This window comes from Rhinolophus sinicus, chromosome 18 (assembly GCF_057876585.1).
Source record: "Rhinolophus sinicus isolate RSI-liver-muscle chromosome 18, RSI-T2T, whole genome shotgun sequence".
NCBI classification, from domain to species: Eukaryota; Metazoa; Chordata; class Mammalia; order Chiroptera; family Rhinolophidae; genus Rhinolophus; species Rhinolophus sinicus.
This window is the reverse complement of record NC_142518.1, coordinates 34,036,495-34,063,658: the sequence shown is the minus strand read 5'-3', so window position 1 is coordinate 34,063,658 and position 27,164 is coordinate 34,036,495. Positions and strand designations below refer to the sequence as shown.

Here is a 27,164-nt window from a genome sequence, read left to right as displayed (position 1 = left end):
AAAAAGGGGGGGGGCAGCGTTTTGCACTTGCTTCAACAGCCTGAGTAGTTCTGAGTCCCATCTTTCTCCTCTCTTACTTAGATTTTTAACTTTATCCCAGGCAGCTGCTGAATCGTTAAACAGAATGCCACTCTGTCTTTGTATTTCTAAAACTATATGTCTTTATTGCGGACTGCACATCTTTATGGCAGCCACAGGCTTGCCAAAGAATTAAATCCAAAATATTAATTCAGCTCCTTATTATTTCCATAATACCAAACAAAAATGGGGGGACTTCCTTGCCCTTGTTCTTCTATGTTGCTCCCATCGCAAGATGCTCCATGGAAGGGAGCCGAGCAGTGGGCAGCGGCTGTGAGTCCCCGATAACGAGCGCCTCACATTTCCGTGGCATTCCCATTTGCTAGTGCGCTGCTGCGGCCGCATGCCTGATTGATATATGACTGCAATGGCACTTTTCCATTTGACATTCTCTCTCTCTCTCTCTCTTCCTCTCTCTCTCCCTCTCTCTCTCTCCCTGTGTCGCTTAAACAACAGTCCTAACTTTTGTGTGTTGCAAATATAAAAGGCAAGCCATGTGACAGAGGGACAGAAGAACAAAAGCATTTGGAAGTAACAGGACCTCTTTCTAGCTCTCAGAAAAGTCTGAAAGGAGCCCTGCGTTTCCCCCAAGGTAAGCAGGAAAACAAGCGCTGACGGCTTGCCTAGGAAATTACTTCTTTCCAAACCGAGCGTTTCATCCTCCTCTCAGACAAAGAGACAACCTTTAAATACCACTTAAATTTGCATTAATTTAATTTGCATTAATCTGTAGCATGCTAGCATTGTGTTTTTTAAATGAACGTGTCTTTGAAGTCTGTGACAGAGCAGGAGAGCCTTACAGAGAGGCTGGAAAATCTCTTTTGGTTTGACTTAGAGATTTGATTTTCAAACTCTCTGTGTAGTTAGATGTAACTTTGTAATGGTTCTTATATTTGACCCTGTGAAAGGAGACTGAGAAGCCGACATGGATTCCCGAAACCCCAGTATCTTCCCCACCGCCCTCATCCCTCTTACAATGGGGGCACTATTAACGCGGGCAAGCCTGCGAGTTTAAAAGCGCACTGTTTACTTTTATTACTACTTATGTATGCTGCTGATGTGCTGCCAGGGCTCTGTCGGAGTGCTTAGGATGACTTCAAACAATAGGCAACATTTATTTCTAGCTTTCTGTGTCATGCTTTGCAGGAATCTTGTTCCTTTGCGCTCTTCTCCAAACGTGCAAGGACTTTGCTTCCATAGATGCAGTCAGGAGCACTGGGGAGAGAGGAGGATGGGTTGACAATATGATTTTGATTGGGCAAAAAGTCTGAGGAAATGCATGCTGTTTGCCTTGGCCTTATTGCAAAGGGTTATTTTTAGTAGTCAGCTTGTTCCTGCAGCAGGACCTATGCTACGCTGTCTAAGCAGAGACCTGGAAAGGATGCTCTCAGCAGCACAGGGACCAGGACGTGTAAGAATGAATCCTACCTGAGGAAAATTTGGAGGATTCTTTCAAGCTCCTGAATATAAGTTCTCTCTTTAAATGAACAATTGGGCTGCAGGAGGCCTGAGCATAACTCTTTCTTGGGGGACTGGAAGTTTGACTGTGTGCAGAATATTAATGACTCAGAATGCCCTGTAACTGAGGCTCATTGTAATCAAGGAGCCCAGAAAAACCTACATGAAAGAGGCAGACTCCTTTCTCTACTGAGATTCAGGTGCAGGAAAGGAATCTATTTGGCAAGATGGGAGTCCCACATTCTATTCTTTGCAACTGTCATTAATAACAGATATGGATGCTGCGAAACATGTCCTTTTCATTTCTAATATTAGTGTATTTTAATTACAATGAGCTGGCATGGGAAAATTGCTCCAACACATAATACTAAATACCAGGTGCATTTGAAAACATAGAGATGCCTAAAATGCAGTGTTAATTGTGGGTGTCAACCAAATACAGCGGGGACTGCAGATGTTTCTCGATTGTGTGTTTAGACTAAAAGCAGATATCTGCCCATTTTCTTCTCACCCATCTGGCTTCTGGAAGTAACTTTAGGGTTCGATCGATCAGTTTTTATTGTGGAGTGGAGACATGGTTTATGTGGGAACCTTTCTGATTTTCTCTAATAATTAGCCTAACAAACATTGTTGAAAGAAAATCTAGCTTTTGGATGAGCTAATTTACAACTTTGGGATATTCACTCTTTGAGAAAGCCTAAGATCATGCTATGGATTCTATTGCTATACAATTTTACAGTGATTTTCTTTTTCAAAAACTGCTGCTGTCAACAAGGCATTTAACTGAATCAAAACAGTTTTCTTAAACTGTTATTCAGATTATTATATAAGACTGTCTGAACACAAAATGTAATGTTTTGCATCATTTATTTTAAAACACATTTGGTTCAGGTAAAGGGAGAACTGGTTGAGGCTTTTTGGATGACTGTGTACCAAGCAGCTGACACTCACAGATGGAAACACGCCTGTGGAGTTTTCAATCTTAATATGAGTTCCAATGACAATGTCAAGGGAAAAATAAATCATTTTTCAATACATTTAACAATTTCCAACTCATTTATTTTCCTGGGACCTTGAAAAATGTGGTGAGTTTCTCAGAATTATAGCCATCAATGGTGGCTGGCAATTTTTACTCCATTTTCAGAACTCACAGTTCAAGTACTATTATTCTTATTGGTTAATTATTCATTCCATCATTCTTTTTTTTTTAAATAAACTATGCTAGTCCTGATGGATACAATGGTGAATGAGACATTGTCTCATGCCCTAATTCTCAGTGTATGCTATCTCCAGTTAGATTTTGGAACTGAAATGGACTTTGCCAATGGGTAAACTGGGCAATGACTTGCTTATTATAAGGCATTATTTAAAATATCTGCTAGTAGCCAGATTTACTTGAAATGATTGTCACTTATCAATGGATTTTCTTTCCATTTATGATTAAGGGGTTCGCCTTAGGCCTTTATCACTGGATCCTGGGTACACGTCACTTGCATAGCTAACATGGCCAGGATCTTTCCTGCCTGGGTAGAAGAAACCTGGAAAAACGGCAGTTCATCTTTTCTCTAGTCCCTTGAACACCCTTTAGAAAGGACCACATGCTATCTTTATCAGGGATGGCTGCCCGTGATGTCAGCAGCTCACATTAGGGCCTCTTCATGAATCATTGAATTAGAAACAAGTACAGAGGAAGATGCAGTCACTATCTTCCTCTCTTGCTTATCCCACCCCCAGGATCGAAACCAATGACCTCTGGGTCTGGCCTAAATTCAAGAGGCCTCTGGGAAAAAGTTGCTGGAAGTTGTTCCTCATACCCAGGTCTCTGTCAGAGCCACACACATTGTTGCTTTCAGATAATCCAGTCTCCTGCTTTCTGACATGGGTAGGTTACTGGAAAAAGAAAAAAAGAATACAAAATCCTGAAGACAGGATCACCAGGGTCCTTGATTTGGTCCTTATCAGCAGATAATACCCGTGGTTGGATTAAAATGCCTCTGACTCCCTGGGGTGCCTGACTCACCCTAGCCAGCCCTCAGCTTCTTGGCCAGCAGCCTTCCAGTTCATCCTCACCTCTTCCCATGACAGTCAGTTACTGCTACTTTGTCCAGACTCTCTAACTGGGCCAGTAGGAGGAGAAGGGATGGAGAGGCAGGTGGAAGGACTGAGAAGTACGAAAAGCAGAGGGAAGCTAGGCCATGTCAGGGTGGGTGAGCTCCAGAGCCCAGATTGCTGTGGCCTGTGCTAGCCTTGATCAGCTGTCATTTCCTCTTCGTGTATGACACTGTGGAACATATTAAAATTTCTCTGGGATGGTATGTTTGGAATTCCTCTGATGCCCCACCTCACCAACTTACCCGGACAATAAAAGCAAGGTTGTAAGCCTTTGAACAGCTGGCAGGCTATATATTTCCCCTCTTTCTTTCGCATAATCTAATTCAGAAAAGAATCTAGATAGACTGGCAGTGCCATGTCTGGGTACTTGTTTCCTGCAAGTCCTTCCTCCACCACCTCCTCCCGCCCTCCCTGGAATCTTCCTGGGTGGCATGTGGCCTTTCTTTTCTTTTGCTCTCCACCACTCCCACCCCGCCTCTTTTCTCTTCGCCTGAGCTCCTTCCATTGTGAGCTTGCCCTTTGCTCTGCCTGTTTTCCAGACAGCCTGGGTCCTGTTCCATCCAGGGCCAACAGCCCATGAGGTCTCCCCGTCTCCATAGTATTCCCAGGATGTCATTCTTGGCAGCAGCTCTGCTGGGCTGATAGGATTGGGGGGCTTTTTGGAGCCTTGAGCCTGAACCCACTCATAGAGAGGAGCAGCCACATGGCTCTGCTGCCCTTTAGGCTGCCGGGAGCAGGAGTGACTTGGACTGGCAGGGACGAGCATACCATCACAGTAACGTGCACATCTCCGGCAAAGGCTTGGGGGTAGGAGTGCTATGGGAACGCCTGGATGCACTTCGGCCTACATTATGAGAAATGTGGTTATTCTCTCTTTCAGAGGGAGGGGCAAGTGACTTGAAACAAAGCTCCCTGGATCCTTGAGCCTTGTTCCACCCCCTTTCTCTGTCTTTCTCACATCCTTCTCTTCCCAAGGAAAAAGAAGGAGAGACAGGACTTTTAATTTGGCTAGCATAGGCCTGAATGTCTTTATGAAACCCCTTTGACAAAAGGGATAGGGGAGAAATGGATCCTGGGTTGAGTTGAACTAAAAATGCATGGGGCTGGGGAGATGGGGAGGACTTTTCCTTTTTCTTTCTCTTAAAAACAGAATAACAGATTGGTTTATGAGTTGCAAATAGAAGGAACTGGACTTTTAAATTAGACATTCCCATTTAAGAGACTCATGTAACCCCTCTGTGCAGAATCCTTAAAAGATGCCGCTAATGTCCTTGGGACCAAAAGGTATTAAAGAGCAATCTACAATGCAGCTTCCTATTCCTTTTATTTTCCTTGGGCTTTGGTAGTATTTTCCAAATTAGCTAAAATTCATTAAGAAACCCAAAAGCAACAAAAATAACACAGCTGAATTAAAACTAGTCTTTTCCTGTTAGCTCGACAAGAAGGAAACAAACAAACAAAAACAACAAAAAGAAAATAAGAAGAAAAGAAAAGAAAAGAAAGAAGAAAGAACCAACTCCCCTCCTCTGCCACTTCTTGGGATTTAATATGAATTATTCCATACAAGTCCCTAGGCTAGAGGATCTATTTAAAGACGCCTGGCAGCATGAAGGGAGAGGGTAAAAATACAACCACTCTTTTGTCCATCAAAGGTTTTCTTTGGGAGGACATTAAGAGCATTCCTATTTTCCTGTCTGCCCCTGCCAGTGGCAACATTCCAGCTGGTAGTACCCACTCCTCACCCGTCAGATCAGCAACCATGAAGCTCTGTGTTTGATTCCAAGAGAAAACAAAGAAGTGGGGAATCCTTTTGAAACCCCTATGTGTGTGCAGCGGGGTGGGATAAGCTGGTACTGAAATGACTGCTGGCTTGTCTGTGCAGGTTGCATGCTGCAAATTCACATGCCCACACATTTGAGTTTTTGACGAAGATTGTGCCGATGGCATTATTTCTGGTGCCAGCTGCCCTCACATCTGCAAAGCTTTTTTGCGTGTGCCTGGCAATAGTTTTCTTGGTGTCATTCATGCTTACTGTCCCCTTCATCAGAGGGTCTCAGAGTCTGATGGGTGAGCATATATCGCTGAGAGTCATACCCCTAGACCCATTTTCAATAGTCAGAATGTCACACCCTGGGTAGGGTTCAGAGTCTGGAACAACTACTTTCTTGTTAGAAAGAGTGCTGACTCAGAAAATTCAAAGAATGGGTAACTCCAGTTGGCGATATATCCCAGTGCTTATAATCAGGAATTCATCCACTTGGGGTCCATTTCAGCCTCATGTCAAAATCTGCACATGAACATCGACTTGTCGCTTTAAACTGGGTTCTATAAAATTTTCAGTAGATATGTTTTCCTTTTTGTTTTTCTACAAAAGCTAAGAATTTTTCAGACAATTTTCTCTCTTCCAAGGCCTGGCTCAATCCCAACTTTTTCTTTTAAGCTGTGATCCAACCAATTGCAATATCCTTTAAAAATGAAAGGGCAACAGGTTAATACATTCAAGAAAGTTGATGAGTTGTCAGAAAATGTTCAGGGGTGACCTTTCTGTGGTGCCACAAACCAACAATAGCCCTAAACATGGAGTCTCTTTCCATTCTTTCATAAATAGGGAATAAAAATAAGAAGAGAGCAGGTCACAGGAGAAGTAACAAAAGAGAGGAAAAAGGATGATTTTTGATGTTCAAAATCTGCCACTGAAGATTTTCAAATTGCCCAATTTCAGAAAGGAAAGCTTCCCTTAATTTTATTTACTCCCTCCTAAGAAGAGGGGTTTGAACCCTGAAGATGCCTTCTTTATGTGACATTGGAAAAGGAGGTCAACTTTTTAAGTGGAAAAAAAAATCCCCCATCTTCAACTCTAAGTAAAATGTAGGCACACATGCCTATAATGGATGGGAAGAATAAAACAAATCCAATCCTTAATCAAAGTCCAATTTTTCTTTTGAACACAAGGTGATATTTTAAGATTTGATACGTTTCTGTGATTTTCCTCCAAATTATGAGACATTACTCCTTTTCAGAATTTAAATTTTTTCTTTTGAGGTTTGAAATCTAAAGGCAGCAAAACAGAATTGTTACAGGAGAACTGGCAAGCATAAGATGTAGCTGTAGTGTGTGTGGTTTAAACAAAGCAAAATACAAACAAAATGTGCTTAATGGGTACAGAGTTTCCGTTTGGGAAGATTAAAAAAGTTCTGGAGATGGATGGTGGCAGTGTTTGCATCCCAATATGAATGTATTTAATGACACTGAACTGTATACTTACAAAGTGGTTAAAATAGTAAATTTTATGTTATGTATATTTTGTCACAAGTAAAAAATTAATTATATTAAAAAATACAAACAAAAAACCAACAGCCCAAGAAATTCAGCACTATTAGCAATATAGTGAAACATAGTTTTAAGTGATATTATTTTAACCTTGCCCCTTTGACATAGGTCTGCATCCACAAGTGTTACAGATTGCAATAGGATTGAATTCAGAATTCAAATCTCATCATTGGGCAGAAAAGGCAAATTGAATGGGGAATGGAAAGACTGAGCTGCTCCTATTGTTTATGCCCCATTTCTAACTAAGGGCTCTACAGCTGTTAGGTGAGATCACCACTCACCATTTCAAAATGTTGTTGCGGGTGAGGAGATTCAAATGCAGTTTTGGAAACACTTTGCTGGACACTTTGAAGAAAAGCCAACATACTTATTTGGCTCCAGGGTAAACAGGAGCCTGTACCCTGAGCTAACATTGGTCCTCTCTCTTCTCCTAAGGCCATACCACAACTAGCAGTCCAGTGGCAGAACAGGTGTCAAATTACGTCAGCACCACAGTCCCCAGAACACCTGGCCACCTTTCCTTTTCTACAGGGAGAGAGTGCATTCATGAGTCCCCTGAGTTGGGTATCTTAGAACTCTCCTGTTTTCTCTCCAAAGTTTTTTACTCAAGCTGAGTGGTTAGAATGTGTCTCATTCTTCACATGAAATGAAGAGAACCTTCCGTTTCTGAAATTGTGCTATTCGAAATCATTGAAAGGGCAGTGGCAGATTTTGAACATCAAAAAAAAAATCTTTCCTCCTCTTCTGCTACTTCTTCTGTAGCTTCCTCCCCCCCCCCCCGACCTATTTTTATTCCTTATTGATGAAGGGATGGAAAAGGACTCCATGTTTGGGGTTATTGTTGATTTGTGGCACCACATAAAGGCCACACTTAAGCATTTCTGACAACTCATCACCATGTCAGTCACAGCTTTTAGTGGGCTTGCTAGATTTACAGAAATAATCCAGACTCCTGGAGGAAAAAGCTTCATGATTTTTGACACGTAGATAATTAGACCTGGTCGTTTCCAATTTATGCAAGGTTTGCATTCTAAAAGTCAGTTAGTGATGTCAACTCTTAAGAACTCAGAATGAGTCTTTCCATAGAAACTATAGAAGCCCAGCCATACACAATGAGCAATTCTTTTATTACCCAAGTCCCAGCCCAGGACTTCAGAAACGTACCTCCCCTAGCACAAAGTTTCCATAGATACTTTACTTAGCAGAGTGCCTTGTTCTTGACCACTAGGACCTTATTCATTTTACATCTGCAGAGAAGACAACTCTTCTGACCAATTTTCCTCTTCTATCCTGATCCAGAGTGTCACAGATGGAACCATTAAGGCATGAGGATCTGTGGCTCAAGCTCAGTTTAGAAATGAGTAATTTGTAGGAAAGGTGCAAGAGGGTTGAACTCAGCCTATATCATCATCACACAAAATAAGTTTAATTCTAGCATGACTGACAATTATTTGCATTTCTTATCTCCCCATTTGGTGGAGACTGGAAAAAAAAAAAAAACACTGCAAATTTTAAGACAGCTTTAAGAGAAATAGAAACTTGTGAAATATCCTCACTAACTGCTTCCCATTATTAACAACATTATTAATTTATAAACCACATTGAGTATTAAGGGCTATTTTTATTTCAGGCCACCAATATGGTCTCATCAAGGGACAAATTCTTGTAGCTTGGCCTTCAGTGTTGCCTCAGACATCACATTAGAACTTGTTTGGACTTTTCTACAATCATTAACTTCTTGAGTAAGGAAGGAACTCTTTCTTTCGGATTGCTTTAGGGACTATGTAGCCCCAAAGCAGGTGCTATACTTTGAGAAGTTTGGATATAGTTAGAGAATGTTAGGAATAGGTAGAACCACAGAAGCATCTAGACCAATCCATTCATTTTGTAGATGAGGAAACTGAGTCTCAGAGAAGGTAATTGACTTGTTCAAGATTGCACAGCCGATGATGGGAAGGTAGGACTCAGAACTTGAGGCTCCTCAGATCAGGCAACAATAGAACGCTCTTTAGGTTTCAGAATGTAGTGGAATAGTTATCCAATATTTCTGACAAATGAATGCAAAACGCTGGGACATGAGACACTAACAACATAGGCTAGAAATAGGTTTGGAGAGGAAAAGATGAAGGCAGTAGGTAAATGAGAGTTTGGATAACAATGAGAGGCTCCTCTGGATTTCCTGAAAATCCGGATTTTAAGTTTCAGCCAGTCTCAAGGTTGATTCCTCCCACACTAGTTCCTCCCAGATAATAAATTTATTTAATTCAAGGACAGGCACATGCACACACAGGTGAGTCCACTTGAGAGTTGGCTCATCCCCAGAAATTACTTCTAGTCCCAGCCCTTTTTTGCACCCCTGTTTACCCCAGGATTGTGATTTATTGCTTCTTTCCTGAGCTATATTTCTCCTTTCCTTTTGCATATCCCATCTCTTTTCTCCTTCTATCGCCCCCACTGTCGAGTGTGGCCATTTTTGGCTAGTAATGCAGGTTGGGAGAACACAGAGCCCTATCCCAGACCTGAGGACTGTTGTTTATCCACAAGGATGTCATCTTCTCTCTTGTAAGGTGGCATAATGGGAGCAGGCACTATCTCACATGCTCCTGCACCTGATTGTAGTATAGACACTGCGAGATGACAGGGCAGGAGCTGTTCCTTCCCCACTGGCCTTATCGTTCTCCATCCTTGGAGATACCTGGGGCTAGCAGGGTGGAGGCCTGGCAGCATTTGTAGCCAGTACCACTGCCTCTGGGTCAGCCCAGGCTTGGCTTCTTGACTGCTACTGATGTGCTGCCAGATAGGAATAATGTCAAAACCTATTCATTGAGCGCACAGGATGCCTTATAAAATCCAACATGCTGTTTACAGTTTATAAATTAAGTGCCTTGGGAAGAGGCATCTGACTTATTCCCCAAGGCATCTAGTTGACTAGATACAATTGGAATTCTTTGAGTTCCTGGGAAGGGGCTACTTAGCACTTTACACTCTCTGATTAGACCTTGAGTCTCTTGCTTTTCTAATCCTAGTATGAAGTGTTATCTAGTAGCAAGCATTCTTCCACACTTAAATCCTTGATTTTATATATAAATATAGATAATATGTATATTTTATATTTATATATAATATATAGAATATATATAAATATATATACATATATATGTATATATATAATCAAGGATTTAAGATATATATATATATATCTTTTGGCAATTCCTTTGAGAGAGGCTCTATGTTCTGCCCTCTTTACCTTACTGGTGCCTGATATGACTTTTTTTCTGACATGATTTTTTAAAATTATAGTAAATGTCAAATAATTCTGCATTAAATTGATGTCATTCCATAGTCAGTATATTCTATCTGCTTAACTTAATATTTTTAGAAATGATGCAGTGCATATCGGGTATGAATTAGATGTTAAGGGAGTTTATCAATGTGTTAAAAAAAATGATCCAGGAAAACAACAGGTCAAGACTCTTTGCTGGTGGATGCAGTGAGCTGGAAGAATGAATTAGGATAAGACCTATTATTTTCCCTGACCCTTAACTCATCTCCTAGAGCAAAAGGAGACGCATAGGTGCTCAATGAATGTGTTTTAAATAAATACTTGTTGAAACAAGCCACGGGAAGCAATATATATATATATATATATATATATATATATATATATATATATATATATATATATATTAGTACTGAAAACAGACCAGGAGGTAAATACGGATACTGGAACACTGCCGTCCCTTGCCTGGCAAGCAAGGCAAGAATAAGGCCATTCTTGGCGTATGTCATTTGTCTTAGCCTGTTATTGGACTAACTTTGCATGAAACCAGCACTTTACCCTCTGCCAGGCAGAAGGTCAGCCCAAGAATGAACTGATCTGTGGACACAACACCATCTCTCACCCAGGAGGCTGGGCCCACTGTAAGCTCTGCTATATTATTTCGCTTAGGATGACAGGTGGGGAAATCTGGGCACCAGTTGTTCTTTTCCACTGGTATCGTTTGGAGGGTAGCTCCAAAGTCGGGCACGCCAGCCTACGTGCCTCTCCTCTCGGCAGAGGCTCCACATTGGAGCTATTAGAATGTGGGCTCTGTACACTAGCCAAGTCCATGTCTCAGAGACTGTACCCAGAGCACAGAGCAGCCTCTGGGTTCTACTGAGTTCAGCAAGAGAATCATTCTCCCATTCAATCCATCATTGGCTAGGCTGGGGTTCTAAGTCTTGATAGGCAGCACTTGGTTTTATGCTATGAGGCTTTAAAAAAATGAAAGCAAACAAATTAATTTAATTTTGAGAAAAATGACAGAAGCTCCTATAAGACAGACAGACATAGATAACCCCAGGCTGCCATAAAGCTGGGATCTCAAGTGATGTAAATTTCCTTCAGTCCTGATTTTCTTCTTTGTGAGCACTTCCCTGGGCACATTCTCCCATATGCATACCCCAAGCAACACAAAGTCAGGACAACTTGACTGAACATCACTTTTCTTGAGCATTATGTTTATTTCTTCTTCAACACAACAGTGTCGAATCATTCAATTTGAACACTTAAGGCAAAAATCCTAATGTTATGTTGTAAGAATCTTACCTTTATGTCTTGAGGTTCTGTGAGTTCTGTGGCATATTTACATTGTTGCTTGCATTCTAATTTCAGAGTTCGACATAAAAACTGAAAAAAGGTATCATGCTTTGTGAGTGTGTTCAAATGAAAAATCTATATCTTGTTAGTGGTGAAGCAACATTTCCTCTGTTGTTCTTTTCTACTTTACCTTTACTATTACTTCTGGGTTCAGCTTACCATCTTTAAAGAGAAAATCAGGTAATAAAGTTACATTTTGTGTGAGAGCAACTACGTCTTTTTTTATGGTTAGCATTTTTTAAATTAAATTTATTGGGGTGACATTGGTTAATAAAATTATATAGGTTTCAAGTATACAATTCTATAATATATCATCTGTATATTGCCTTGTGTGTTCACTTCCCAAAGCCTAACAACTCCTGTCACTAATATATAGTTGATCCCTTAACGCTTTCCTATCTCCTCCCACCCCCCTTTCCATCTGGTAACCCCTATACTGTTGTCTGTGTCTATGAGTTGTTGTTTATGTGTTTGTTTGTCTTGTTTGTTGGTTGGTCTTCATCAGTATGAACCTCATAATATTTGCTTGCAGAAGTATTTTATTCACCTTTCAAGAAAAAAAAAGAACTGAGCTTGCAATTCAGGATATTGCTATGAGGTGGCAGTAGTGCATAAGAAGTAAATGGTCCATCTGGAAGAATATTTGACCAAGAAAAGAATGCACATTTTCCCACATTTATAAGAAATAAAAATATAATACTATTAAACTACTCAAACAAGCACAGACATTAAATATCCATTAATGTAATTGCAATTTTTAAACCAAGCTTTGAAGAAAGAAATAATTATTTTTTTAAATTAAAATTTGGATACATATACATTCACTAGCTCAAAAATCTACAAATACAAAAAGGTATACAGTGAAAAGTTTTTCTCCCATGTTTGTCCTCCGTACCATGCCCCACAGGTAACTATTTGTATCAGTAGTTTCTGTATTTTTCTTTATATGGTGGCATAGTATTCCATTGTATGAATGTAGTATAATATATTTAACAAGTCCACCTACTGATGGATATTTTGTGCTGTATTTTATGCTATGACAACCAATGCTATAGTGAATAACCATATGCTTGCATGATCTTACATGTAAGATAATTCTCAGAGTGGAATTGCTGGGTCTAAGTTATATACATTTGCAATTTTAATAGATATTGACAAACTGGCCTCTACAGAATTTGTACCAATTTATACTGTACTGTCTCCAAAATGGGTCTGTTTCTCACAGCCTTGCCAACATGGTGCATGACTTTGGAATTTTTGTAGATCTGATTGGTTGAACAAAGTATATCAAAGAACTTTAATTTTCACTTCTCTTAGATGACCAAGGATGCCCGTCTTTTATGTTTAAGGGCTCTTTGTATTTTTATATTTCCTTTCCTGTGGAGAAAATGCAAATGCCAACAGATACAACCATCTATACACATATGTAAGGCTTTGTTGTTAATGTTGTTGCTTGTTTTTTTACCATTATGCTATACATGTTTTTCTGTCATTTGCTCTGCTCATTTAACCATACCTCCTGATCATGGCTCTAAAGAGAAGTTGCTGGCAGTGGGGAGGGAAGGCCAGGACTGAAATGTCTGCTTTTCCCTTCATCCTTTTGCTATTGACTCCTGAGGGGAATATCTGCAGACTGGAGTGGTGAAAGGAGAAATTTAATAAATTCTCTTTCTGAGACTAATTAAGGCTTCAAAGATACAAATAACCACTTGGGATAATATAGTCATATTGAAACTCAGGAAATGGTCAGTAATATTGCATTCTCTGAACATGGAACCCTTATGAAGCTCTTTGAAGTTGATGAGTTTCAGTGTAATGTGTATAGAAAAACCTAGAATATGCAGCTGAAAAGAAAACCAAAAAATGCTCTCTGCATCCTTTGCCGAATTGGAGCTTTAGGCTCAGGTTTGATAAATTTTAATGAGGTGTTGCCATTAGCATGCACATAAAAGAAAGTGGTGCAAATTTGTATGAAAAGATGATCTTATTAGATGGTGGCATTTTAGAGCAAGAGGGAACCATAGATGCCATCTTTTCCAACTCCCCTACTCTACAGATGAGGAAATTGGGGCTGGAACAGTTTAGATGATCTGTTCAAGGTCCTCCAGCTAATTAATTGCAGTGTTGGAGTCTAGGTGGGTCCCCTCATTACTGGTCCCTGCCCTTTCTTTGATTTACAGGACTTCCCTGAAACACACATGCTGAAGTTTTGCCGTTGCCAGGGATGCTGTGCTCTGAAACAGCCCTATGTCACACATGCTCTTCCACTTGGGATCCCCTGCCCCACACTCATAAGACAGCTAACTGAGGCTAAGTTGGTCTAGGGCCACTCTGTTAGAGCAAAACTAATTAACTTGTATGGTCTTGAACTTCTAATCTTGATCTTATCAATACTTTGCTCTGTTTATTCAGATTGTCCATGAGTAGGAAGTTTAAAAAACAATGTTGTACTGTGAACAAAAATCAAACTTTTATCTGAAATACCTTTGAAAGTTTTTCTGAAGCTTTAATTATTATGTTCCTTTTGTTTTGGATATAATATTGGGTTCCTTCTAATTTTCCTAAATGTTTGAAAATATTTTTATACTTTCTGTCTTCCACCATGATAAAAAGCATGAGTATTGGCCATGCCTGGGGGGTTAGTGAGGTGATTTGGGGAGATCTCTGGACTCAGTCCTTTGTTTAAGAGATATATGGTTAAAAGAACAAAGCAAATTTCAGGAAAACCACTATAGCACGATCCCATGTTAATGGTAAGTCTCTGCTCTAATGATCACTTACTTTTTCAAATTATACCATGTGTTCAGGCTATAAAGACTGCAGATATGCGTGACTGTGTTGGCAAATACATGTATTGCCTTCATCACACCAGAGGCTGGTTAGCATAATGTGTATTTCAGATGTAGTTTGTCACTGATGCTGGATGGCATGGGGCTTAAAACAAAAACAGGATGAACCCAGAGCACAGAAGTGGAAAACTAGGTAAGTGGGTGGGTATGGACTTGGAAAATGTATTTCCTTCCCATGGGACATTGCCTGTGTTCATTAGTGCTAACCTTTCTCCTCTCTATCCCTATAAGATGATGTTGACACCAAAGCTTACTGAGGAACTGAATAGACCACAACCAGCCAGGGATAAGGATGAGGCCACCCAATTCAGCTATGCTGTGGCCAGAACCACATGTTTAATCTTCACCATGGGTTCAAATTATTCTTGCTCCCAGCAACATGGACTCCAGCAATTAAAATCAACATGTGCTTCCATTAAACCACTGTTTCCACATCTAAACGGTTATAAATATGCAGCATAAGCTATGGAGGGGTGGGTAGAATGGATGACAGTTTATGCTAATGACACTCTAGAAACCAATATTCTCTAGTGGAAATGACACGGAAAAATTCTACTCAATATCTCCTGGGTTCCATTAGTTTTTCTGGGTAAATGTTTCTGGGGAAAATAATTTCTGTTTTCGTTCCAGCTGTGCAGAAGATACAGTGATGATGGATTGCAAATACAAAAAGTAAGACAAAACTCCGACATACAAAGGACAATGACAAACAGAGAGCTTCAGCCAGATCCTGCCCTTTCCTTGAAAGGAACTGGATCCTAGGTGAAGGCATTCCGATTTTTAGTCCTCTGCCTCCCTCTGCTGTTCCTCTTAGGAAGTTTTTCCTTACAACAATGAGAAATCATGTACTAGCTGCATCCTTTTCTATGCTCTCCCTGCTGGCACTAATGGGAGATACAGACAGCAAAACAGACAGCTCGTTCATGATGGACTCGGACCCTCGACGCTGCATGAGGCACCACTATGTCGATTCTATCAGTCACCCATTGTACAAGTGTAGCTCAAAGGTAAGACCAAGATCTCTGTGAGGGTAGCATTACTTCTAGAAACAGGAGAGAAGCTGTATTCCTTTGTCAGGGGATGGAGAACTATGATGATAGCCCAAACTTGAGCTACACGGCTGTCCCATAGGGCTTGTGGGAGAATCATGCTTTTAGGGTTTCCCACCATGCTTTGCACTTTTGTCAGCAAAGCTGCCTAGTTGACCATGTACACACGCTGTCAGCTTCTCTCTTTTCAGGTTGCTCAAAGTCAGTAGGAAAGGCTGGAAGTTTCTTACAATAAAATTGATGCTAAACACAGGTTGGAGGGGTGTATTTCATTCCTGGTTGTGAAATTTATGAGCAGAATGGAGTCTACAAGTTATCGTAAGGCCTTCTACCTCCATCAACAGTAAAGAGGAAGGGAATGCAAGAAATACGGTTGGGCAGTGAAACGTACTTCTTGCAGGGCTCTTCAAAGAGTTTCCTGATGAAAGAGATGGTCATTGGCCTCGTAGTCCAAGCGTTTCTTTACCTTCCATGTTTATGCTAAAATAATTTGAAAAGGTAAATGGCAATTTGATCATTTTTACATTGATTATCCAAATCATTCTTGTTTGTAATAGGTTGTATTTTTTTGCACAGGCAACTGATGTAAGTGATGTTTCAGTGTTGTGACAAGGTGTAGGAAGGAATACCATGCTGTCATGCAGGGTGTCATGCAGGATCTCTAGTCCCGCTCCCCACATAAGAATGCAGCATATGGTGAGGCCAAAAAGGAACACCCACGGAGCCATAGGTAGGGGAGTTATACCACTATAGTCTCCCTTGCGGCTGGGTTGGAGACACAGGAGGCAGGAGCCACACTATTCGCAACCCGCCATCCACTTGTCTCTGCCAACCAATCTCACTTGCTAGCTGTAATCCACCTCTCTGCAATCCGTTATCCACACTCCACCATGCCACGCCACTACACCACCTTGCTAGCTTAGCCGCGGCAGTTATATCAGTGGCTAATGGCTAACCGGTAACAGCCGATGGCCAACTAGTCACAGCTGATGGCCATCTACTACCTGAGCCAGCACCTTTCTATGGGAGGCCGAGAGCCTGGAAACTGCTCTCTGGGGCTCTGTCCCCACACATGCTTAAAAGGCCACCAAGAGTGACCAGCCACATGGACCACTCAGAAGAGACATACATAGTAGGGAACAACAGACTCAGACTGAGAATTCTCATGACTGTCACTGCTCCCAAACAGTCACATGAATGAAATTTGCTCACATTTGGTAAATAAGAATTTATTTAGGCCAACCTCAGAGATTTTCACTTTTAGTCCTGAGACTAAAACCACCTAAACATTCTCACCTGGTAAGTATTTTTTAAATTACCAGTATAAGAAGTTTTTGTAATACCAACCACTAGAATTAAGACCATATAAGTTAATCTCTCTACCCTCTATTTAAAAACATTACAACTTCTGTCTGCCTTTAAAATTTCCATAATTTCTCTGATTATAGCTCAATGATGATGGCTTGTTTTAGTTTAAGAGGATCAGAATTTGAGTGAAACCACTGTAACCATTGTATTAGTAAGATCTATGACTGTGGGAAAAAATAGACCTAAGGAGAAAGATTGCGACAAGTAGAGAGTTAAGTGTTACCAAACAGCACAAATGATATTTGTCCCAAAGTCCTGCTTGTACTTAAGAAAAACTTTCTGTCTCTTATTTGTACTTGTAGACCTAAAAAAAGAGTAAAGAGATAAACTTAAATTTTTACAAAACTGCAATCCCTTCTTAGGAAAAAAAAAGCTAAAACAAATTGAGAAAAAAGGTGGGACATGTTTTTACAACTGTGATTGCTTAAAAATTGACTGGAGCAATTATTAGCATCTCCTCCCCCACCCACCCCCAGATAACACTAGCTACGATTTAGTATTTCTTATTCCATGGATGATTTCTCCCTCTGTTGAGTTGTCTTTCATAATCATGATTCTTTAAAAAAAAAAAGAATTAAAATTATTTCAAAGAAAGTGTCATTGTTATAATAAGAAAGAACAGAGGAACAGGAGCATCTCCAAAAATGAAAGAAAAATCTGGAAAGATTTGGTGAAATGATGGAGGAGCACTTAGCAATTATCACATTAATTAAGCGAAGGTCAAAGAAGAGATGGCATGAGCTCAAACCCCACAAACGCACAGTGCTTGAGCATGAAGGAAATAACCTTTAGTCTACCTTTGTCCACCTCTGTTTCTTCCAGAATGCCATGGTAAATAGGGCAAAATTGTTATAGTAAGGGAAATGTTTGTAATTCCATGGGAATAATCTGTTTTCAAACATCCCAAAGTATTCCAAATATAGCAATAGTTTTAATGTACACGGTGCTTGTAATTATGAATCTTTCTTCTTTGGCCATAAAACATGCCTGGCAGAATCTCAACTATCCAGACCTTTCCTGGATTAAATTTTCTTTATCCAGGAACAAAAACTGTTTTTCATTTTGAATCATTGTATAGTTCTTAACTTTCACAGATTCAAACTGTTATTCTCCCTAATAGGTCTCATTTAACAAAATTGTTTGTCTTTCTAGACTTGTGGTAAAGCATTTAGCCTCTGTCTAGAAAACACACAATGGGGGTTTTTACAAAGAGGAGACTAGGGTTGATTTTTCCTCTCTGCAAAAATTTTCCCCCAACATGTTCAAAAGCTGTTATTTACTAGACACATGCCTACTGTTTACCTTTCAATTGCTAATGTTTCCTGACTTGCATTTATCCAGTGGCTGGCCTTAGGAAGTCAGATGAAGGGGACTTGTGATCCAGGCTCAGGGAAGGGAGGCCACCTGCTTGAGCACCTAGTATGTGTTAGGCAACTCATACTATATAATCTAATCATTGCTAACAAACCTGTGATTGAAGGCATTATCATTCCCATTTTACTGGCAAGGAAAACTGAAACCTGAAAGAAATATTACGTAGATTGCCCAATGTCATGTAGCCCAGGAGTGGCAATATCTGCCTTGGAGCATTCATCTTTCAACTGTTTACTTGGATTTTCATATTGGAGGAATGCAAGTACAATGCAGAAGCCACTACTTTGAAGTTTAGGCTCCAACTTCTGATGTGTTGGAAAGTATGATTTCTACTCTGGGAGCCTTCCATGAAACTGCCTGTTCTCCCTAGCCCCTTAACTTGCAGCTGACCAGCCCTCGGGGCCTGTCACCCATCTCTTAGCAATTCAGGAAAGAACTGAGATGGAGTTAGGCAGAAAAGACTGACAACAGCGGTCCACCAAGGAGGTCAGTGTTGCCACTGATTAGGATATGCCTGGTGGCTTTCGTTGGTGACATCTCCTAGGATTAGGTACAAAAGATTTTGGTAGTGGCAGGTTCATTTACAATCTTCCCTGAAATTCTAAGTGAGTAAAGGCTGTAGAACAAATAGGCAAAATGTCAGTGATTCGTGTAAATGAGCTGTCTGAGGAATCTTTAAGGGAACTGAAGCATTCCAGACTTTGAAGTGGGAGAGATCTGGTTTCAACTTCTAGCTCAGCAGTTTGCCAAACGGGTGACTTTGGGGGAAGTGAAGTAATTCTTTGGTGCCTCAATTTCTTCCCATGTAAAATAGAGCTATTGATGTCTATCTAAAGGTGTGGGCATGGGTATTGATGATAATATTTGTAAGGCATCCAGCATAGTATCCAACATATAATAGACATTAATAAGTGATACTATGATCTTGATGATGAAGTTATAAACTGGACAGGTGTTCAGACTCACTTTTCTATTTTAGTCACTACTGTGATCTCAATAACTGTTGGGATCTCCTATAGCCTTAACGGATTAGGAAAATGAACCTCATTGAGGTTCTTGTTGAACACAGAAACTTGGCAAGTGTGGGGGGAGCGTGCAGAAGAGCAAAGAAAATGTAAGCCACTGTGCTGGGTGCTAAGAAGGGGGATAAAAGTCAAAGAGAAATAGATCCTGCTGTCTGACCTCCCTTCCCAGGTGAGCAGAGGAAAGAAGGACTGGAAAGGGGTGACTTCTGGATTAAGGCCAGGGAGAGGTTTTCAGGAACCGGGGTTGAGAAAGTGAGTTGGTGGGGCAGGTGAGGAGTGGGAGATGGTGGCCCCAGGCCAGGGGCGTGGAACCATGACATGGTTGTCTGAACTGTGAAGGGCCACAGGAGCTGCAACAAAAGAGAAGGAGGAAGAGGGTTTGGAGGATGAATCTGGGAATATTTCCAGAGGAAAAGCGACTTGGTATGTCAAGGGCTGAGCCTCGGGCTTGGGAAGGAGTGGTTAGGATCTCCAAGCCATCTCCTTCTTCTGCCCATGAAGCTCAGATTGTGGTATTGGGCTGGTGCAAAAATCATTGTGGTTTAAAAGGTTACAAACAATTGCAAAAACCGCAATTGCTTTTGCACCAACCTGGTAGCGGAAATGAGGGAGTCGGTAACATTAAGTTTATAGCACAATTAACTACTGGGGACATATGACTTAATTTTTAAAATAATTTTAAAATTTTTTAATTACAATGGACATACAATGTTATATTAATTTCAGGTGTACAACCTAGTGATTAGACATTTATAAAACATACGAAATGATCACCACAATAAATCTAGTACCCATTTGACACCATACATAGTTAATACAATATTATTGATGATATATATTTTTCGATGGTTCTTTTCTTTTTTTATTAGTTTCAGGTGTACAAGACAACATAGTAATTAGACATTTATATACCTCATAAAGTGATAACACCAATAAGTCTATTACCTATCTAACATTGTACATAGTTATTACAATATTATTGAGTATATTCCCTATGCTGTATTTATATCCCTGTGACTATTTTTTAAAAATTATAGTTGACATTCAATGTTTACTTTATATTATTTTCAGGTGTACAGCATAGTGGCTAGGCATTTATATAATTTATGAAGTGATCCCCCTGATAAGTCTAGTACCCACCTGACACTATACATAGTTTTTACAATATTATTGACTATATTCCCCATACTGTACTTTACATCCTCATGACTATCTTGTAACTACCAATTTGTGCTTCTTAATCCTTTCACCTTTCTCACCCATCCCCCCACCCCCTCCCATCTGGCAACCATCAAAATATTATCTTTATCTGTGAGTTTGTTTCTGCTTTATTTGTTCATTTATTTTGTTATTTAGATTCCACATATAAGTGAAATTATATGGCATTTGTCTTTCTCTGTCTGACTTATTGCATTTAGCACAATACCCTCTAGGTCCATCTATGTTGTTGCAAATATGACTTAATTTTTAAAAAAGGGACAAATGTGTACTGAATGCCTACTATGTGTAGACACTGTGGTAAGTACTGGAGGCACAAAAAAAGTCAAAGTTTTGGCCCTTATAATGCTTACGAGTACATGGGGGAGAGAGATAAGGGAAGTGTTCTGTGTGCAAATGCCTCTTAATGTCCGTTTGAGTTGTGGCCAGAGTGAAGGGACCAGATTCCAGTTGGAGTTTGCAGAGTTGCCAACCACCCTATCAAAGCTCTCGCCATCACCATGCCCCTTCCCCCAACACACTGCTTCATTCCCCTGGTTGCAATTTTACTGATGCCCTCAGCCTGGCATGGACCCTTTGGAGGTTGATCTGGATCCCTGGAGATGAGAGTTAAACAGTCGTTTGTTGAGGGTGTTGGTGAGGGAAGAAATGCGAGAATCATAGATAAATCTTGTTGCTAAGGAGAAAGGGAGTGCTTCAAGGGTTGTCATGGAATAAGAACCTCACAGTGCTCACTGCTGAGAAAAAGGCAAAATATTATTCTGATACTGATGGAGACATCTAGTTAGTCATGGCCTGAGTCAGGAATTCATGGGGGTTCCACATGACAGGAGAGGAAAGTGACTTTGGTGATGGTAAGAGTCTTTCAACAAAGGGTGATGAAAACCATCTGTTATTCAGAAAATAGTTGTGTATTGCAGAAAAGACATAACTGTCCAAGAACTATGGTAGGTCACGAGAGAGAGCAGGGGCCTGAAGACTCCAGTGCAATCTTTGGTCTGGACCCAGAAGTCACAGCTGGCTACAACCCTCACAATATAGCCTGAACTTACCCTTGATGAACTTGAGCATCTTATGAAAACTGAAGGCTTAACAGGCTGATTGTCATGGCCTATAGTACAGCACGTTGGTTAGGAGGAAAGGTTCAGGAATCAGGCTGTCTCAGTTTGGAAGCTTGACCCTGAATTGTACAGCTATGTGACTTCAGGCTAGTAACTTACCCTCTACATTTTAATTTCTTAATTTGTAAAATGGGGAGACTTTCCCTTTTGAAATGGTTATTAAGAATTAAGTTGCATATGAAGGGCTTGGCAGTGCCTGGAACCTAATAAACATTCAATACATGTTATATATCATCATCTTTACTATTTATTATTATCCAAAGATCTTTTTATTACTTTTAGCCTCAGCATATAGAAATCAGACTAGCACATGAAGGTGCCCATCCTTGAGCAAACACGCTGAACCTGGCAGCTCTGTTCCTATTGGAAGAAATTGGCTTTCACATCCAGGTGGAGCCAAGTGACTCCAAGGTGGGGAGGATACAAAGGGGCTGCTGTAGGAGTTGCCTAGCTTCCTAGCATCAGACCACTTGTTTGGGAGACATAAGATAGCAAAAATTTAACTGGATGTAAAGCAGATAACATGTATATGTCACCCTCCTAGGCTGTGTGGTGTCAATAGAAGGTCTTATGAGTTATAACTAACTGTTGAACCCACTGTCTAACAGCGGAGCCCCATGTGGGTTCTTTGACAAAAGAAGCTCCATTCCTAATTTGATAAATTGGTTAGGAGTTAGAGAGTGTGTGGTACTGTCCAGTGAATTGCTGGGAGTCCTTGGGAGTCCCCAAATCACTGGAAGATGGAGGTGAATGAGGGTCTTGACAGTGGAGGAGTTATTATTTAGGATTGCCATGGCCCATGGAAGATTTAGCCCTGCATAAGCTTGGAGGTGGTGGTAATGTGTCCCAAGAAGCCCATAAGAAAAAGATCAGACTTGTATTGTTATGCTATAGTTACAGCTCCCAGAGGCAGATCAAAGTACATTAAAGAAGGGTATGAGTTGGCACATGCCTCAGGAAAACATCTTATCTCAGTAGGCAGGATATTAAAGTAATTTAGAACAGGGGTTTGGTTTTAGACAGACATGGGTTTGATTCCTGCTCTGTCTTTTACCAGATATGAGTCTGAGCAAGTTACTTAAACACTTTAAGCCTCAGTTTTCTCTTCTGTAACAATAGTACAGATAATAATATGCAGCACCTTTAGCAAAAAATTGTGGAAGATTAAATGAGATTAAATGTAAGCACTCAATAAATTTTAGCTGCCATTATTATTATTAGCTTAATGATCACTATCTAGTGATTCATCTGGAGCAGAGTCTCTCAAACTTTAACAGGTCCAGAGCCTGCTAGTCAAAGTGTGGATGTTAGCCCAGTAGTACCATCAACCAGAATCTTATGAGAAATGCAGAACCTCTGGCCTCATTTAGAACTGCTCAATCACATTCTACATTTTAACAAGATTCCTTAGATGATTTACATGGATATTATAGTTTGAGAAGCTCTGGTCTGGAAGAGGTCAGAAAATGTTCATTAAATCTGTAGCACAAGTGAGGCATGGCAGAGACTAAAATGTGGAATATTAAGAGTGAACCTGGAGAGCAACTATTAATCCCTTCCTTTCCGTAACGACACTCATTTATGGATCTTATCTTCCAAACTCCCCACTTTTATGTATCCAACATACATAAAAAACACACAGCCAGATTTTAATATAGTTTTAAGCCTTGAGGTGAGATCTATATACTGGGAATCTTCCAGAGAGGGGATTTGCATGTGTGTGTTGAGAACATCAAGGGCCTGATAATTGTTTCATAGTCTCTTCTTCAAGGAGAGAGCATTTGAATCTGACAAAGGAGGATAGCTGGGATTTCATTAAGGAGGATTTAAAGAGCATTCCAGAGAGAAGAAAGACATGAGCAATGGCAAGGGGCAGGGAAATTCAGGATAGTTCAATGGACTAGTAATTAATTAAGTTTGGTCAGAATAGGGAATGGGTGATAAGAATGAGAACAGCTGTAAGAAAGACTGGAAAGACATGTGAAATCCAGGTCATGGAGCGACTTAATGCCTGTTCAGTATTTGGGGTTTTATTCTGAAGGCTGGGGACAGTCACTGAAGGTGTTTATTGTACATATCAGTACATTCTCCTTGCCCATAAAGTCCAGCTCCTGAGGGAGAGGGGCCGATGGGAGGTGGCCCCAGAGTCTTCAGTGCTGGAGTTGTTGTCCTTCAGAATGAGCTGAAGGTGGACATTGAAACTCTGAAAACTTTTGGTGAAATCACTATCAGGTTAGTTCTTGTACAAATTGCCCTACATTACTACTTGGTCATTTTACAGACAGTGCTGATATTTGGTGCACATGTACGTGTATCATTTGGGGATGACGTACCACCATGTCTTCGCTCTGCTTAATTAAGTCTGCTGGCACAGATTGGCTATATCCATCCAGACTGAAGCTGGATCTCTAAAGAGTCCATTTTGGGAGGTGATTCTTTGAATAATTTGTTAATCTGCCTAATCGATGATCCACATTAGAGATGAGCAAATTGAACACTATTCCAAAGCGAGATGTCAAGGAGCTCTTCCTATGTACTGGTAGGTATGTAGAGAAGGGACTTCAGAAGACCTTGGACTCTCTCTCTTATTAGAAGGATGGGGTGGACACTGACGACTGGCCCATGTACTACTGACCTATGGCATAATCTCAAAACCTATTTCAGATCATGTTTGCTTCACCTATCAATGTGAAGAGCATGCAGGATAGAATCAAAGCTATAATGACATCAGAACACCTTACAGTTACCGTTTTCTCTCTGCCTCTGTGATCTATCAGGGAAAATAAATCAGTAGGTCTAGTTCAGCTTATCTTCACCAAGCCCTGCTGGTTTTTTCCTAGTATCTCATATTCTTTTGTTGGTTGCTAAGAGATTGTTGGATTCATCCCAGTATCTTCTCAGGTAGTGATGTTAATGATCTATAATTACCAGAAGTCACGTTCTCTTCATTTTGGCAAGTCGGGAAGGCCATTTCCTTCTTTTAATCCTTAGGTGTTTAATTCTGTCCTATAGGATAATGTCAGCTAATAGCTGGTGAGTTTTTAATAACAACTGCTAATTCCTAAAATATCATGAAGTAAATGTCAAATGGTTGTGTGTGTGTGTGTGTCTTTCATTCGAATAGTTCCACTTTTTATGTTCTTATTGTTGGTTCTGGAATTATAGGGCAACTTTTTCTCCATCACTTAATATGAAATTCACCTAGCAAGACCCTCTCACATAAACATGGACCAATAATCTCAGGTTCCCCTTACCCTCGGTGACCCACCACATAGGGTTGTATAGCTTAATGAATCAAGCTACACATCTTATCCCATCCATGACTGCCATTCCCAGGAGACCAAGATTTATGTGTGAGGTACATAAATGAGCCTCTGCTCCATCCCCTAAAGCTGTGTGCAAAATGTTGAGTATGTGCTTGTATCCATTGTTCTGGGGTTAACTTTGGTAGTTTGTATTAGATTCTTAAAGAAGTCTGTTTACTAATGCCACATTAAGAGCCACTGCAAAGAACATAGCCTCTGTTACTTCAGCTCAAGCTTTATTATCATCTTAACCTATGTTTGGAAATGGAGATGGTTAGAATGAGTTAAATGACTCTGAAGACGTGATTGTACAAATCTCAGGATCCATCAATGTATCAGCCAAGAAGTGTCATTCTAAGGCCCCAAATGTACCCTGTTTCTATTTCATGCTCTTGTTATAAGTTATAGTGTCTGCAATATTGTTTCCTAAGTATCACTCTGGTTACCCTTTTTTTTTCTTTAGAAACCATATTCCTGTTGTTTAGCAAGTTCTTGCACATAACGAATTCATTTTTGTTTCTGTAGTTATTCTTTATTCCCTCATTTTAATTTGGAATGACTTTCTGCATTTTGAGACTGGTAGAATGGGCATTGGGCCAATGGTAGACTGCCACCTGTGTGAAGAAATTTCTTTTGTCCTTTGGTTCTTCTTTGCACATCATGGTGATGGGCTTCATCCAGTTGTTCTAAACTCTCAGTGCAGATCAGAATCACCTAAGGAGCCTTGAAAACAACAAAAGCCTGGCCCTATCTTCAAAGATTTTAACTCAGTTGGTCTAAGATGGGGCCTGGCTGCTGACATTTTAAAAACAAGTTTTGCCAGGTGGTTCCAATGTTCACCCAGAGTTGAGAGTGACTGGTCTAATCCAGCAGGAATTGGCAAAGAATGTTAGTGCATTTTAAAGGAAGTTGTGGGTCCTGGCTGAGGTTTTAGCATCCCCACATGGTAACCACCTCTCTTCTCTCCCCAGATGGTGCTTCTGGCCAGGTGCGAGGGGCACTGCAGCCAGGCATCACGCTCCGAGCCCTTGGTGTCCTTCAGCACTGTCCTCAAGCAACCCTTCCGCTCCTCCTGTCACTGCTGCCGGCCCCAGACTTCCAAGCTGAAGGCATTGCGGCTGCGCTGCTCAGGGGGCATGAGACTCACAGCCACCTACCGGTACATCCTCTCATGTCACTGTGAGGAGTGTGGCTCCTGAGACCTGCTGCTGAGTGGCTTCTGGATGGGACAACCTCCTCCCTTTGCCCAGGCAGTTCAACCAACCAGGGAAGGACTGGCAAGAAAAGAGTTAAAGCAAAAAAAAAAGATGCAGCAATTCCCACAGGATTCTGCATATTCTAGTAATAAAGACTACATGCTTGTTGACAGAGATACTCTGGGAACTTGTTTTCCATTCCTGTCTCCTTTCCCTGGTAAAATTTCTTTTAGTTCCTTTTCAGATTCAGGCATTTTTTCCCCTTGGCGCTGAATGTTGTTTGGGTTTCCAACAATTCAGCACTAGTGGGAAAAATGGGCCCCCAGGCAAGAGTGGGTCAGGCTCTCACTGTTTGGTGCAGATTAGGGAAGCATTCGCTTTGGAAAGCAGGAAAGCCCGACTCTTTCTGGGACATTGTGACTCTTTCTGGGATATCGTCTGGTTTTTGTTTATCTTTTCATTTGATCTAAAGTTGCCATTGCTGCTAAAGGTTACCAGTTTCAAATTCCAAGCACCAAGCATGTGGATATGTTTAGCCAGGTTCACTCACAGCCAGCTAACTGATGTTCAAATAACTAACAAACAGATTATTTTATGTGATGCTGGAACTCCTGATAGCTGTAATTATTACTCAGAAATGACTTTTGGGAAGTAAAGACGGCATAAAGAATTTGTCACCTGAAGGTTCTCTTGGATTAAAATTATTGTAAAATTTTGTAAGGGAGCAGACTTTTAAAGACCTGCACAAATATGGATCCTGCACTGACTTTGAAAAAGGCATATATGTACTAGTGGCATGGAGAATGCACTATACTCATGCATGCAAATTAAACAACCAAGTATGAATCTATATGTGGGTGTGCTATAGCTTTAGCCATGTGGCGGGCATCGTTCTCCAACATCCACTTGTCCATGTGAAACTTGCTGCCAAAATGGTGGCCTGGCTCATCTTCTGAACATTTGGTTCAAGTATATTTTGGTCTTTGAGACTAAAATTTGAGTTATTCCCATATTGTGAAATAAAAAGAGACTGTTGTCAAAA

The 27,164-nt window shown here is 40.6% G+C and overlaps 1 protein-coding gene across 3 annotated transcripts; it reads left to right on the top strand.

The window, feature by feature from the left end:
- Positions 1-316: 316 nt before the first annotated feature.
- NDP (norrin cystine knot growth factor NDP) lies at positions 317-27,164 on the top strand. 3 transcript variants are annotated; one of them, XM_074323609.2, is made up of 5 exons: positions 317-670; positions 14,518-14,599; positions 15,097-15,138; positions 15,281-15,473; positions 25,898-27,164. In XM_074323609.2, the coding sequence occupies exons 2-5, from the start codon at positions 14,541-14,543 to the stop codon at positions 26,123-26,125; spliced, it is 522 nt and encodes a 173-aa protein (XP_074179710.2). In that variant the 5' UTR covers positions 317-670; positions 14,518-14,540; the 3' UTR covers positions 26,126-27,164. The 3 variants fall into 3 exon arrangements, with proteins under 3 accessions (XP_074179710.2, XP_074179711.2, XP_019573756.1); XM_074323610.2 differs by lacking the exon at positions 14,518-14,599; XM_019718197.3 differs by lacking the exon at positions 14,518-14,599 and having other exon boundaries at positions 345-670; positions 15,097-15,473.